The sequence below is a fragment of the Trachymyrmex cornetzi genome, unplaced genomic scaffold (assembly GCF_001594075.2).
Source record: "Trachymyrmex cornetzi isolate Tcor2-1 unplaced genomic scaffold, Tcor1.1 scaffold153, whole genome shotgun sequence".
NCBI lineage: Eukaryota > Metazoa > Arthropoda > Insecta > Hymenoptera > Formicidae > Trachymyrmex > Trachymyrmex cornetzi.
Genome location: NW_017296124.1, coordinates 63265 through 74624, shown reverse-complemented (window position 1 = coordinate 74624; position 11360 = coordinate 63265). Strand labels below are relative to the sequence as shown.

At 31.4% G+C, this 11360-nt stretch overlaps 2 protein-coding genes and 1 long non-coding RNA gene across 3 annotated transcripts; 2 read left to right on the top strand and 1 right to left on the bottom strand.

Moving 5' to 3' along the window:
* Positions 1 to 512: 512 nt before the first annotated feature.
* Cdc6 (Cell division cycle 6) lies at positions 513 to 4215 on the bottom strand. Its single transcript, XM_018502986.1, has 5 exons — positions 4014 to 4215; positions 3458 to 3841; positions 1322 to 2284; positions 948 to 1159; positions 513 to 768 (listed from the first exon to the last, which is right to left on the bottom strand). Exons 2-5 carry the CDS (start codon positions 3735 to 3737, stop codon positions 535 to 537), a joined length of 1689 nt encoding a protein of 562 aa, XP_018358488.1. The 5' UTR covers positions 3738 to 3841; positions 4014 to 4215; the 3' UTR covers positions 513 to 534.
* Positions 4216 to 6206: 1991 nt separating this feature from the next.
* On the top strand, positions 6207 to 7237 carry LOC108758181 (uncharacterized). Its single transcript, XR_001939938.1, has 3 exons — positions 6207 to 6355; positions 6897 to 6987; positions 7071 to 7237. It is a non-coding gene; the product is annotated as an uncharacterized LOC108758181 (long non-coding RNA).
* A 549-nt stretch (positions 7238 to 7786) lies between these two features.
* RsfS312 (ribosomal silencing factor RsfS-like protein, 312) lies at positions 7787 to 10020 on the top strand. The gene is made up of 3 exons (XM_018502987.1): positions 7787 to 8174; positions 9068 to 9328; positions 9816 to 10020. Exons 1-3 carry the CDS (start codon positions 7835 to 7837, stop codon positions 9989 to 9991), a joined length of 777 nt encoding a protein of 258 aa, XP_018358489.1. The 5' UTR covers positions 7787 to 7834; the 3' UTR covers positions 9992 to 10020.
* The last annotated feature ends 1340 nt before the right edge of the window (positions 10021 to 11360 follow it).

Genomic DNA, 11360 nt, shown 5'->3' with positions numbered 1-11360 from the left:
CGTAACATTATTCTGGAAAAGATGCATCTAAAATCTAAAACATAGAATTAATCATCAATGTAATACCTTTTTTTTATCTTTCCAGTATTCATATATGTTCAAATATAAAAATAATGGAAAAACGCTGGCGAAAGAATTAAACTTCGATTTATTTAATATACACATAAATATGCTTATACTTAAACGTTATATTTGCAATTATCAAAAATATATATTTCAATTTACTTTATTAAACGCCTCGTGTACATTCTGTATAAATTTTAAGATTCAACACTGTATAAAATGCACAGTATGTCAAATACAATCAGTCTCATGCGATATAATAACAATGTCCAAATTAACATTAATGCTAACGTTAAAATTTGTCTCTTAAAAGAGTGATATATAGAAAAATTATGCTTTGATTACAATGCAAAAGTCAATTGGTAACGACCTCAAGATACGTTAAAGTATATACACATACAAAATATAAAAGGATCTATAAAATAAATTAAGATCAACAAAACGGTGTAACATTAAATTTCTCTAATTATTCTACAAACAATTTGCGTCGTTAATTATATCAGCCATCATTTGCTTGTCCTGCAAGACTGCATCCAACTCCTCTTGATCCCACTGCAGGTTTACTTTGCACAAACGTGCCTCCTTCTTGCCGACAACTCGCAAAATACCCCTGGTCTCTACCAATGAACACATGTTTACAAAGTCAGAAGTGTCGACAGCGGATATGTTACGCTTCTTGCAAACGTTTCTGTACACCTCATACAACTGTAAGGAATAAAACATTGTTTGAAAAAATAACAATACAATTTGTTATACAACTATAAATTTAACTGAAATTTAATGAACCAAATTAAATTATTAATTTTACATTTGAATATAATTATTATAATTTTATATTTAAATATTTAACTATGATATATAATATGTGACTTTAATGAGCTTACTCTTCCGACAGTGATGTCCTTATTCTTCCCTTTATTAAGGATAAGTAATAGAGAGCAAATTAACAACTTTTGTTGAAGAGGAATTGTATCCTGTTCGTTACTGAGATTCTGTATGCCTCCATAGACTCCATTCAGAACTGTTACCACTTCCTTCAAGTCAACGGGCTTTTCTATTACCTCAGTTTCCTTCTTTGAGAGCTCTATATTTGTATCTAGATTAAAAATAGAAAATTAAATTTTCTACATATTGTGTCTATTATTCTTTATTTATATTAATTATCAATTATCCATTTTCATTCATATAATTTTCATTCATATCATTTTTTTATTGATATTACATTGTCCTAATATCGTGTCGCATAAATATTAATTACCGTTATCATTCGTTGGACGAAGCACCTGCGCCACTTGATGCGATGAAGCTAGTTCGATTACTCTCCTGCTAATATCCAAGGCTTTCCTGATATCCCCAGAAATCGCAGCTACCTTACTCGCGAGGAATTGTATCGCAGGCAGAGTAAAAACGTTGGTCGCGTTTGCCTCATTCAGTCTCGTGGATATTATGTCAAATATCTGTTGCTTGGAGTATGGGGCAAAGTGCATCAATGCCGGCTTCAATTCGCATCTGGCCTGCAGTCTGGGTAATATTCTGTCAGTCAGGTCCAGAGAGTTAGCGATCCCAATGAGGATCAGCTTGGAATTCGGTTTGGAAGGCCACTCGAATATGGAATACAGCACAGACTGCTTTTTGCTCTCCAACTGATCTATCTCATCCAGCACCAGGAGCAGCGTCTTGTGTTTAGATACTAAATATTTTTCTATAATAGCTTTGCTGTTCTTTCCCGACTTTGTCATGCCGGGTATGGACAGTTCCTGAATTATCTTAGCATAAATGGCAGTCGCGGACTTCATGCTGGTACAATTAATGTAGACTACCTTGAATTTCAATCTTACATCCGACTGTTGCATGATCTTGAACAGACACGCGGATTTACCGGTGCCCGGAGGGCCAGAAATGTACAGAGAGCCCGACGTTTTTTGATTCAGATGTTCAAGAAGATATTTCTGCAACTTAGTTAATTCCTCTTCTCTACCGGGTAAGTTGTCCGTTACGGAACCATGCAATGATTTACGCGCATTTTGATATTTGTTGGATCCTACTGACTTAGAAATTAACTCGTCCTCTTCTTCGGAGAGACAAGAGTCAAATAATTGCTTGGGAGCTAATCTGCCTTCTTTCTTAGGGGACAGAATTAATCTATTGAGAAGAGTGGACGGCGTTAAGGAAGACTCCAGCTTATCTCTTCTCTGTTTTGGTGGGCTAGGAGTGTGTTGTTCTGAAATACAACATAATTCATAATTTGACAACAAACTTATGCAAAATACAAATGTCTACAATATAATTACTACGTGTGTAAAGCGAAATTATATTGCATAATTATCATAAGTCGCGAAAAAGGTACAACTGTGAAACAGTCTGCCTACAAAATAATTTTGTTATTATTACTTTTAATCCAGAGTTGATTAAAGTGAGCCTATTAAACCTACTATGCAATGATTATTTTGATAACAAAGATTCTTATGAGTGAAAACAATTCAGATATCATTTTTACCAACAATTCTGTAATCAAAATTATTAATTAACATACAGGGTGTTTGATAATTAATGAAAAATCTTTTGCATAGGGGCAAAATGGACTAAACTGAAAAGAAAAGTCCTTTGCCATTTTATAATTTTCGTAATAGTTAACAAGATATTAATTACTAAAAATTGTCGAAAATTAATCTTCAATAATTTTTTACTCAAATATTACCAGCTTTACAGAAAACCTGCGAGACAAAAATTGTTTACTATATATTCTCATAGAGCTCTAAGAATTTTTTCAGAATTTTTTATCAACTTTTTAGTATTGCATTTCCTTATTTTTACCAACATGAGAAAATATGGTATTAAAAAATTCTAAAAAAATTCTCAAAACTTTATGAGAAAAAATAAACAATTTTTACAGTTTTTCTGTAAAGTTGATAGTTTTTGAGTAAAAAATTATTGAAAATCAATTTTCGGCAATTTTTAGCAATTAATATCTTGTTAACTATTGCAAAAATTGCAAAATTGTAGAGGACTTTTCTTCTCAGTTTAGTCCATTTTGCCCCTATGCAAAAGATTTTTCATTAATTATCAAACACCCTGTATATCAAATGGATCTCACAAACCCAGTGTTTTTTTTATTTGAATTAGCACAGTTCCTTTGCAAAAGAAAAGAGGAAACATGACTTAAAAAATTCAGTTAAATGGAACAACCTTAGTAACTGTATTACAGACTTTGACTTTCCTTTTAGAAGACAGACACAGCCAACACAAGTATCATTCTTTCTTTTATGCCTTTTATGCTTATTCTTTAAATGCCAAGATAAAACGACGTTTGTGTCTCCTAAAAGAAAAACAGCCTTTGGCGTCAGCTTTATAGGGTTAAATAAAGTAAGAAATAATATCTCCTGTATAAATTTACCATTCAAGTCGTCACACTTTCGTCGCCTTGGAGTATGGCCTGCATTCTCAGTTCTTCTTTCCCTCGTTACCTTGTGCCTCTCCTTTGTATTCTCAATATCAGAATCGGACTCAGACTCACTGCTGGTCAAAGTGACAATCTTCTTAACGGTTGGAATATATCTTGACGGCGTATCCTTTGCCGTTGCATTCGTGAAATCCTCCTTGACTTCCTCCTTGCGACCATAAAAATTAGATTTCTTCCGTATGGGAAAAGAAATGATAGTCTGCTTGCCCGACATTGTTTTCGTCAATAATTCTTTAATGAAAACTGTCACCAAACACAGAAAGGGATGCAACGCAGGATCAACAAACCCTTCTTTTTTTTAGATGAATGCTTCTGACTCTAAAAAGGTAAAAAGTTTAATTACATGTGGACTTTGTCATAGATATATAAATTTTGTAATAAAGTCAAATATTGTTCTTATTATTTTGAATTAAATTTTTAGTCAACTCCACAGACAGTCTGTAAACAGGATGGTGGAGATTCAATGAGATTTAATACAATTTATACGCACTCTCTTGGGATTTTCTGCCCTCCTTGACGACGTCCTCGTGAACCTCGAGAGCAATGATTTCGACTTGATCGTGTGAGTCACTGCTACGTTGAAGTTATCGAAAGTTTCCGAAATATTCGTTAGCGAATCGTTGGAGGATTTGCCGACGTCAGCGATTAACACGTTAACGAGCGATTGTCCGCCGAATTCACGACGAAACACGTCATTTGCCAAGCGACGAACACATCCCGCGCACCTCAGCTGTGACTGCAGTTTTGGCGGGATGGGCTTTAAACGGGCGGGAAAACAAGTGCGGAACGCGGAACACGCCGTCTGTCGGTCCAGTACGAGCGTTCCGAACGATGGAACGTAAAAGTGGGGAGCACAAGGGAAAATAAAATGAAACGACAATTTCATTACGACACTTTCAATGTTCCTGTACTTTCCTGTAAATTTGTGTATTTTCATGCGCAGAATTTATTCTGAGAAGGAAAATAGTCGCTCAAGTTCCGTTCTTTTTAATTTTAAAGTTTCTTGCTGTTGGTAATTGATTATAATCCACATAAAAAGAATTTAAAAAGTATGAATTTTGAATCACAAAACATTTTCTTGCTATAATTTAAGTTATATGGGAAAATAATTTGTGTTTCTAATTAATTAAAGTAAAGGATATGTGAATAATAATCACAAATTATCATTAAATTATCATTTTTTAACTTACCGATTTTCATCAAGCTCTTTTCTTGTTCCTGTTCAGAAAACCAATCACATTTTTCGACATTTTTCTGCTCTATATGATGGTTGTTCTACAATGTGCTTTTTGTTTCCTGTTTCTTGCTGTTTGTCTCTTGCCTTCTTGATCAAAAAAGGCAAGAGACAAACAGAGACAAACGGTAAGAAGTAGGAAACGAAAAGCACATTTGTAGAACAACCATGATATTTTACACCGCATATAAAATATATATTCTAGAATTTGACGAATATAACTTGAAGTGATGTCCTCTGAAGAAGTGTAAACAAATTATATTAACGCAGTAAAAATACACGAAAATGCAAAAAATTATTCGCTATACATTGTGTAGTTTCTCAGTACAAAACACCAAGTGATTCAAATGCTTTAGAATGATTTAAATGATTTAAATATCATTTTGAATGATTTAAATTAGGGATGGGTGATGTACAAGAAAAGCATCGATTCTATAATAATCTATTACGATCCAATCCGATTTTTGATTAACTGATTCATCGTAGAAGAAAACATCGATGTTGTAAAATCGATGATTTAAAAAAAAACTGATTGCTAAATTTTTTATTACAATTTTTAGAAATATATATTGAATTATTATTTTTAAAATGATTTTTATTACAAAATAAAAGAAAAAATAGAGTATCTACAATTTTATGTACCTCCACAGAAAAAAAAATTTACTTGTTTTAATTGTAAACACATTTTCTTGTACTGTAATTTATTGATTGAAAGAATTAATTACTTGCCACAATAAATTTGTTTTTTGTTCCAATAAAATATTATCCTGAAGCAAATAATTTATCAATAAAGAAAATATTTTATTCTAATAAAAACACAATTACTTGTCAGTAGAAAATTGTTTCGTTAAATCTAATAAATGTCATTACTTGAATCTGATTGTTGTTAATAAGAGAACATTTTTCTGAAATTTATGACATGAGTATTAGAAATCGTACATTGATTACTTTTTATAAAATATAATTTTTATTCCGGAAAGCAATTTCTTGGTTACCAAAAATATTTACTAGTAACGAGAAAATTGTTTCTTAAATTAATTAAACGCCTGCTAGGGACTGTCTCTCTAGTCTCTAATAAATCTAGGACTCTAGGGTAGTTATATCTTTGGGTAGATCAATGAGAGCCAACCATAATCGATGTCATTAAAAAAAAGATCGATGTGCCGATCAATCGACCTCTGAAACATCGAATCAAGCATTGATTATTGAACGGGAAAAACATCGATTTTTGTATAATCGATAAAAAATGTCGCCCATCCCTAATTTAAATGCTATAGTTCGTTATGTTCACGAAATTTCGCACAACCAATGAGAGAGGCGCTTTTCCTGGAGACTTGAACGCCACTGAGGAAAGTCCCAACAAAGCGCGCTCTCCTATTGGCTACCGCACACGAGCGCGCGTCAAATGACGCATCGCCGTGCATGCGCATGCGCATTCGCTTTCCATCCTCCGTGCCTCGGCCCTCGTTCTGTTCTACCGATTCTGCGTCGTTCACTTTATCTCGAGAAACTTTCGGACGTGGTTGATTCGAAATCCGAAGTAATCCAGCTATTCCGAACTGATCTAAAGTCGTCTAGAGAAAGAGATGAGAGCTAAGGTAAGCCGTCATCGACTCTCGTTGATAATTATTGCGTTCCTCGAGCATATGCGATTATTTCACCGCGCAAAATTCACGAGACACCGCGGCCTTCGCTTGGGCATGCCGATTAATTTTGTTGACATGACGCCAACGCCGCGAATGTTTTCGCGTCGTAATAACAACCTTGATGATTAACCCAAGCTCGTAATTATCTTTTTAGCAGCACTTAATGCGTTTTTTTATGTCCTTTTCTTGTGCTATTATACATAACCTCAACTTCCATTTCCTAGATTGGCCTAGAAAATCGACGCGATACGTTATCGATCCAGAAGTCAGTTTTTTCACCTGAAATTTTTACATTCATCTTCTGTTCTCATTGGAGAAAAAAAGAAGAAAAAAATTAACGATTAGCAGGAAATTGAAAGAACAGACCAAATATCTCATAGAATTTCTAGCAACATTTACTACGTTATTGCAATATTGCTGAAATATGTGCTGTATGTTTGAATTGCAGACACTGTAAACTTCAGAAAAAGATAACTATGTGTTTATTTTACAGTGGCGTAAAAAGAGGATGCGGAGGCTAAAGCGTAAGAGGAGGAAGATGCGTGCGAGGTCTAAATAAGCAGTTTTTTCCACAGTCTCTATAGGTGTGCATTTTATATATGTATTTGACGAATTGTAGTTGTGCTATTTTAACATTTTTATACCATTCTTATTTTCTATGTTTTAGCTGTGGGGAGAACAGACCTGCGACGTTTCACCATTCGATGAACGCTCCTAATTGATTGAAAATCCCTGGGAGACGAATCTTCGATGGACACGTTTTTCGCATTGAGAAAATTTTGTATTTGTAAATCTTGTCTGGTTAAATATATCAACTACTCAAGACAGAATTTAGTTGGAGGCTTCTATTTCATCCCAATATGTTTCCTTTTCTCCTTTATGATAATCTTAGCTGTCTTCCTTTTTTTTTACATTTAAGAGGAAAAAAGAAAAAATAAACTATGTAAAAAGTTCAGCTAGAAAACCGAATTTCTTAGAACAAATGGCCTGTTGATGCGAATTTGTAAAATTCTTGGTACAAAACTATCTATTTTATACTTGTTTCATTTGTCTGTAAATTCTACTTTGCTTGCATAAGTTGATAAAAAATGTCGAAAAAATCTGCCTATAAATATATACGTGTGTATAATACAAGAATATCTTTATAAAATATGAACTCTGTGAGATTATACATATATATATATGTATATAAGCTAAAAACATTTCCAAAAACTTAATAATAGGATATGTTATCTACTTGTAATTATCTATATTTATTACACAACTAATAAGGAATAAAAGCCTTTAACGGTCAAGCTTGATCTTAATTAGTTACTACATTAAATATACATTATAATTTTGGGATGATAATCATAAATTATGAAATTATCTAATATCCTCAGCCGGCGGCGACATCGCGGCTTAACCCTAACCTAAGTTTTCGAAATCAACATGCGTTCGTGCATCCTGAGGAACCTGCTAAGCATACGGCGATTGTCGCGTGAAGCTCCCGGAAATCATACATCACGATCGTTAACGTATTCATGGCTAAAATTGACGAAGAGGTTCTCGAGCGACATGGGAAACGACCACAAGGACAAAAAAGATGACACGAGCAAGAACACCGATTATAACCTCGCTGGTGCTATGAATATAAAATACAAAGTATTTCACGATGAAGACGCTGAGATTATTCTTGACGTGAGCGAGGAGCAGCAAAAGATCCTCCTTGAGGACCTGAACAAGCAGGAGGAGAAAGTTCATGATCCTTACACCGATATAAATCTGGAGCGTGAGTAGAAATGGAGTACCAACTAGAGAGTGGTTGTGTACAATAACAATAAAGTGTAGATGTAAATATAATAACAATGATAAATGAAACATAAATTTAATATGATTATATTTAAAATATTTTTAAGGAAGATATATATATATATATATAAGTATATATGTAAGAAATTATATATATATTTATATATATACCCTGATGAAAATTTTTCTCAAAATTTTTCATATAATTTTTCAGAACTTCTCTATAATTTTTTTTATAACTTTCTCATATTTTTTATACAAATTGGAACATTTCTTAGAAAATCTACATTCTTTCTCAAAATTTTTCATATATGTTAATTATGAAATATCGTAAGAATTTTAAGATTTTTGTAAGTATAATTTCTGATGAATGTTATAAAAACTAAAAAATTTTAAAATACTTTTTAAAAATTATGAGATGAGAAATTTCAGCATATTTCAAAATTCACTTGTATAAAAAATTCTGAGAGATGTAAACTTTCCAAATATTTCTAAGTATTTCTGAAAAATGTTTTAATTCGTATAAATATTATGAGAAAACTTTTCACCAGGGTAATTATATTAAGAAAATGTATAGTATATAATTATTATATGTAATAAATTGATAATATATTATATGTAACAAATTGAATTTTCTTTAACAAAGATATGAAATTGTTTAAATTTTGTTACAAATTTAATATGATTATATTTGTTATATTTATAAGAAAATAAATATTTAAGAAATTATGTACTTAAGTATATAATTTATATTAATAAAATATATGGTATATGAATATTATATATGATATTATTTTTAATTAATAAAAGATGATGAAATTATTAAGGAATTAAATGATGGCTGTAGTAACGATCAAATTGTGTATATGTTAGATGGTGTTACTGGAGTATTCGACATCGATCACCTTGTTGAGTTACTGGAAAGAGATAAGGCAAAGAACATCTTTGTCGCTTCCGTTCCCAAGGAGTACGCTTACGTGGACTACATCGTTGTCGCGACTGGAAATTCACAAAAGCACATGAACGCTTTGGCCACTTTTGTACGCAAGGTTTACAAACTGAAAAGATATCAAAACGAGTTAATACCTAAAATCGAGGGGGAGAAGTCAAAGGATTGGATGGCCTTGGATTTAGGTAATATATTTGAATTAGGAAATTATATTTTATGTTTTAATAACTTACAATTCTCAATATATACAATGGTTACCAAAAGTTTCTAATCAATGAGTAATAAAATTATATATATTATATAATTATATACTATTTGTATAAATTTACACAAATATCTTTAATTATTTTTCAACGTTTTGTTTAGAAATATAAAAATAAGATAATCTAGAAATGAGATAAAAAATATAAGAAAATCATAATTATATTATGTATTTACACAATATAATTATTTTCATCTTGTTTTTAGATTACTCATCAAAATGTTGAAAAATAATTAGAGACAGTCTATGTATCATTCTATATATGATCACTATATGTTAAGTATTATAAGCTCTCCACAAGCTTACTACTTATCATAAATAATTGAAGTATATAGATAACATTAATAGCTATAAAATAATTTCGCATTTATTAGAGCAATTTACAAAATTGTGCGTTGTTTGTATTGTAGGGAATATCGCTCTCCATATTTTATCTGGCTCTGCTAGAGAACATTACGACTTGGAGACTCTATGGACTGTCGGTTCGCAATATGATGATAAGACCAATACATCTGAAGAATCGAGCATTATGGATCAGTATAATGCCTTCTTAGCTGATCTTCAACCAGCCGATAGTGCTCAATGATTTACAAGCGTGTACTTTAATTAAAAAATTCTAAATTAGTCTAATAAAAAGATGATACAATTAATAATGAAGGTATTATTATATATTTCACTAGTAGTCTCATAATTATAGCATTTATATCATAATCCCAGATAGCAAAATGTTAGCAATATGCCAGCAGTATGCCAGCAAACTTGATCATGACGTTACAGCAGATATCAAGCTGCTGCTTCCTCGTTAAGCTTAATTTCTAACAGCATAATCTGCCAACATAGAATGACTGTAGAAATGCAATAGAAATTGAGCATTCTTTGTTATAAGTATCTTCATTACGGCAAATACGTAGCAAATATTGAGCAAAGTTTGCCATTTCAAATACTAAAAGCAAAAAGACATCAGAAATCAAACATGATTTGACGTCACATTGTGACAGCGAAATCGTGACGAGACTATGGCACGAGTTACTATATCAAATACTGACAGCAAAACTACAGCAAAAATAGAGCACAACATGCCGTCACAATGTGACTGTCTAAAACATGACATAAATTTTTACTGAAATTTATATAAAAATTCAGAAAAATTATATTGAAAATTCTGAGAAAAATGTTTATCAGAGTAATATAAAAATATTTTTCTCTGAATTTTTTATATAATTTTTCAAATTTTTATATAAATTTCTGAATTTCTGAATAATTTTTTAACTTTTTAGAAAATTTTTCAGATTTTTTTTATACTATAAGAATTCTTTATATATGTAAATTCTAAAATATTCTAAAATTTCTTATTTTACAATTCTGATAAAATCTTACAAAATCTAAAAAAAAATTTGAGATGTTTTCAGAAATTATAAAATGAGAACTCATAAAAACCTTAGTATTTTAAAAAATTCACATATATAGAAAATTCTAAAAAAAAATTTTTTATTTCTAAAAAATGCAAAAAAAGAGATTATCTTTTCTTTCAAAAGTTTCAAAAGGAAGACGCATGCATATTTTTATTTTGCTCAAAGTGTTGCATTGTTCGTCACACATTTAGAATAATCTAGGGGTGCGTTCCGTTTCACGTATGGATCGCATGGAATGCAACGCATCCTATGCGCGCATTAACTCGGTTCTTTTTTCCCATGTGCATGCAGCGCATAGAGAAACGGAACAGATCTTATGCAGTTCATGCATACGATTGTAAACAATCTAGATAAAAAATATAAGTCTAATGGGCATTTGGAATAAATATTACATTGCTGCTTTTTAAAGAATTTTGATGTTCAAGGTTACAAAACTTATATACGGTATTAATTCGGGTAAACAATTTTTCATGTATGAATATAAAATTTGTATCTACAAACATACATAAAGATCGATGTATAAATATATATATATATATATAT

What these genes read in the sequence shown, in the direction of transcription:
- Cdc6 (XM_018502986.1), bottom strand. Translation starts at nt 3,737, where the DNA reads ATGTCGGGCAAGCAGACTATCATTTCTTTTCCCATACGGAAGAAATCT. An exon ending in TCGTCCAACGAATGATAACG is followed by an intron (nt 1,160 to 1,321) that starts GTAATTAATATT and finishes TTTTTAATCTAG; the next exon opens with ATACAAATATAGAGCTCTCA. An exon ending in AGGACATCACTGTCGGAAGA is followed by an intron (nt 769 to 947) that starts GTAAGCTCATTA and finishes TATTCCTTACAG; the next exon opens with TTGTATGAGGTGTACAGAAA.
- RsfS312 (XM_018502987.1), top strand. Translation starts at nt 7,835, where the DNA reads ATGCGTTCGTGCATCCTGAGGAACCTGCTAAGCATACGGCGATTGTCG. An exon ending in CACCGATATAAATCTGGAGC is followed by an intron (nt 8,175 to 9,067) that starts GTGAGTAGAAAT and finishes TGTATATGTTAG; the next exon opens with ATGGTGTTACTGGAGTATTC. An exon ending in TTGGATGGCCTTGGATTTAG is followed by an intron (nt 9,329 to 9,815) that starts GTAATATATTTG and finishes TTTGTATTGTAG; the next exon opens with GGAATATCGCTCTCCATATT.